This window comes from Sinocyclocheilus rhinocerous, unplaced genomic scaffold (assembly GCF_001515625.1).
Source record: "Sinocyclocheilus rhinocerous isolate Xijiao unplaced genomic scaffold, SAMN03320098_v1.1 scaffold2300, whole genome shotgun sequence".
Classification (NCBI taxonomy): Eukaryota; Metazoa; Chordata; class Actinopteri; order Cypriniformes; family Cyprinidae; genus Sinocyclocheilus; species Sinocyclocheilus rhinocerous.
Genome location: NW_015629642.1, coordinates 194,474 through 197,907, shown reverse-complemented (window position 1 = coordinate 197,907; position 3,434 = coordinate 194,474). Strand labels below are relative to the sequence as shown.

At 41.6% G+C, this 3,434-nt stretch overlaps 1 protein-coding gene across 1 annotated transcript; it reads left to right on the top strand.

Moving 5' to 3' along the window:
• Positions 1-226: 226 nt before the first annotated feature.
• On the top strand, positions 227-2,756 carry LOC107739404 (heat shock 70 kDa protein-like). Its single transcript, XM_016551506.1, is given in 3 exon segments — positions 227-1,525; positions 1,528-2,163; positions 2,724-2,756. Coding segments are annotated over 3 exon segments (1,968 nt in total).
• The last annotated feature ends 678 nt before the right edge of the window (positions 2,757-3,434 follow it).

Here is a 3,434-nt window from a genome sequence, read left to right as displayed (position 1 = left end):
AACAGTTTTATTTGTGTGTACAGGTATTTAATTAGTCAGTCTCTGTCTAGAACCTTCCTTAGACCTTCCTGTTTCATATTTTAATTTACTAATTTCATATAATTTCATGAATTTCATATTTTTTGCCTACTGCTTTTTTGAACAATGTATAAATGTTTTATTTAATAATAAATATTTACATGGTTTCTAATTTCGTATAGTTAGCTGTTAACTACCTGTAAAAAAGATGTCATCTGCAAAAGGAGTTGCTATTGGAATTGACCTGGGCACCACCTACTCCTGTGTGGGGGTGTTTCAGCATGGAAAAGTGGAGATCATCGCCAATGACCAGGGGAACAGAACAACACCCAGCTATGTTGCCTTTACAGACACTGAGAGGCTCATTGGAGATGCAGCTAAAAACCAGGTGGCCATGAACCCCAACAACACCGTGTTTGATGCTAAGAGGCTGATTGGCAGAAAGTTTGATGACCCAGTTGTGCAGTCTGACATGAAGCACTGGTCCTTCCGAGTCGTCAGTGATGGAGTAAAGCCTAAGGTACAGGTTGAGTACAAAGGAGAGACCAAATCATTTTACCCCGAGGAAATCTCTTCCATGGTCCTTGTGAAGATGAAGGAGATTGCAGAGGCTTACCTGGGACATAAGGTGACGAATGCTGTTATTACAGTTCCTGCGTATTTTAACGATTCCCAAAGGCAAGCCACTAAAGACACTGGAGTAATCGCTGGACTGAATGTCCTCAGAATCATCAACGAGCCCACAGCTGCAGCCATTGCCTATGGCCTTGACAAAGGCAAAGCTTCAGAGCGCAACGTCCTGATCTTTGACCTGGGAGGAGGCACCTTTGATGTGTCCATCCTGACCATTGAAGATGGCATCTTTGAGGTGAAGGCCACAGCTGGAGACACTCATCTGGGTGGAGAGGACTTTGACAACCGCATGGTGAATCACTTTGTTGAAGAATTCAAGAGAAAACACAAGAAGGACATCAGTCAGAACAAGAAGGCCCTGAGGAGGCTGCGTACAGCATGTGAGCGAGCCAAGAGGACACTCTCGTCCAGCTCTCAGGCCAGCATTGAGATTGACTCACTGTACGAGGGCATTGACTTCTACACGTCCATCACCAGAGCGCGCTTTAAAGAGCTGTGCTCAGACCTCTTCAGAGGAACACTTGATCCTGTGGAAAAAGCCCTGAGAGACGCCAAGATGGAAAAGTCTCAGATTCATGACATTGTGTTGGTTGGTGGATCAACAAGAATTCCAAGGATCCAGAAGCTTCTGCAGGATTTTTTCAATGGCAAAGAACTTAACAAGAGCATCAATCCAGATGAGGCAGTGACTTATGGTGCTGCGGTCCAAGCCGCCATCCTCATGGGAGACACATCTGGAAGTGTCCAAGACTTGTTGCTTCTGGATGTTGCACCACTATCCCTGGGCATCGAGACGGCAGGCGGAGTCATGATGCCACTGATCAAACGCAACACCACCATCCCCACCAAACAGACCCAGACCTTCACCACCCAGTATACTCAGACAGCCAGCCCGGTGTCCTGATCCAGGTCTATGAGGGAGAGAGGGCAATGACAAAAGACAACAACCTGCTGGGTAAATTTGAGCTGACAGGAATCCCACCTGCACCACTTGGAGTCCCGCAGATTGAAGTGACCTTTGACATCGATGTCAACGGAATCCTAAATGTGTCCGCGGTGGACAAAAGCACTGGAAAAGAGAACAAGATCACCATCACCAATGACAAGGGCAGACTGAGTAAAGAGGAGATTGAGAGGATGGTGCAGGACGCAGACAAATACAAATCTGAAGATGATCTGCAAAGAGAGAAGATTGCTGCCAAAAACTCTCTGGAGTCTTACACCTTCAACTTGAAGAACAGTGTGGAAGATGAGAACCTGAAAGGCAAGATCAGTGAGGATGACAAGAAGAAAGTTATTAAGAAATGTAACAAGGCCATCAGCTGGCTAGAGAACAACCAGCTGGCTGATAAGGAGGAGTATGAACATCAGCTGAAGGAGCTGGAGAAAGTCTGCAACCCAATCATCACCAAGCTATACCAGGGAGGGATGCCAGCTGGAGGCTGTGGAGCTCAGACACATGGCAGCTCAAAGGCCTGTGCTCAGGGACTACTGCTGATTTTCTGGTGCATTGTATGCTGCATTCAATTTTTTTTTTTTGAAGAATTCAAAAGAGTTCAAAGATTGCAGTTGAGCATTTAAATTTACATTTGAAAGATTGCATATAAAATGTATTTTTGTTAGGTATATCTGTTCTGCTACATGTTATATGAAATGCTAATGTATGCGTGTATAAGACTGCTAATGGTATTTAATGTGTTATCTGCACGTTAAGAAATAAATAGATATTGTTCAGCATGCTGACTGTTGAAATGTGGAGTTTTCTGTGTGTGTATTCCAGTTGTAGGCATTAATGTTGTGCCATATTCCATATGAAAGTTTTTTTTCAAGGATCTGAACATTCTCAATAAACTATTAAAAATATAAACAAAATGTTACAAAAGACTGTTTTTTTTAGATGTTTCTTACTTAATGTTCTCAAATGTGAATGCATGCCTAAAATTTATTTACTCTAAGTTGGCCTACGCTAACTCAACATAGGTTTACTTGATTATTACTTAAGTAAAATGCATAAAGGCTGTATCTACAGTAACTAATGGATTACATAACACGAAGATAAAAGAATTTTACAGATGCCAAAGTGTGGTTACAGCAGTCTGGGTTAAAGATACAGTAATAAAAACAAACCAAATAGAAACTAATAAAATGAACTAAATACAGTACTAGTAAGTAGTTAAACGGACTCAGCTTGTTTTTATTCATCTTAAAGGGACAGTCTACCCAAAAAATAAAAACTCAATGATCATTTACTCATCCTCATGTCATTCCAAACCTGTATGACTTTCTTTTTTTGTGGAACCTAACCAGATATTTTGAGAAATTTCTATGTTTTTGGGAGTCACCAAAACGGTTTGGTTACCAACATTCAGGGTTTAAATTGAGCCGAGGCCGTCCGGGGCTGTGCCCCGTCACATAGACTGTATATTATGCATCTATTGACGGAATAAGGTTGCTCTGCTGAGGCGAGGCTCACGCAGCCTCTCCAGGAGAAATCAAAACGCGCAACACTAAGAAACTCAGCATCATGAGGTAAAAATTCAAAATGGAAAGTTTTTATATTTAAAATGCAGTTAGTTAGGCAACATCAAACAACGTTTTCACCATTAGACTGTTTAATAGTTCTATAAAAAGTTCAATAAGCAAATACAATAATATTAGGTCACTTACATTTTAGGCGGAAACACAACGCATCTCACAGCAACCAGCCGATTCATTGCTAATTGATTCCGTGTTTTGAACGAATCGGTTGAATCAAAGTTTCATTAGTCCACGCATAAACATTT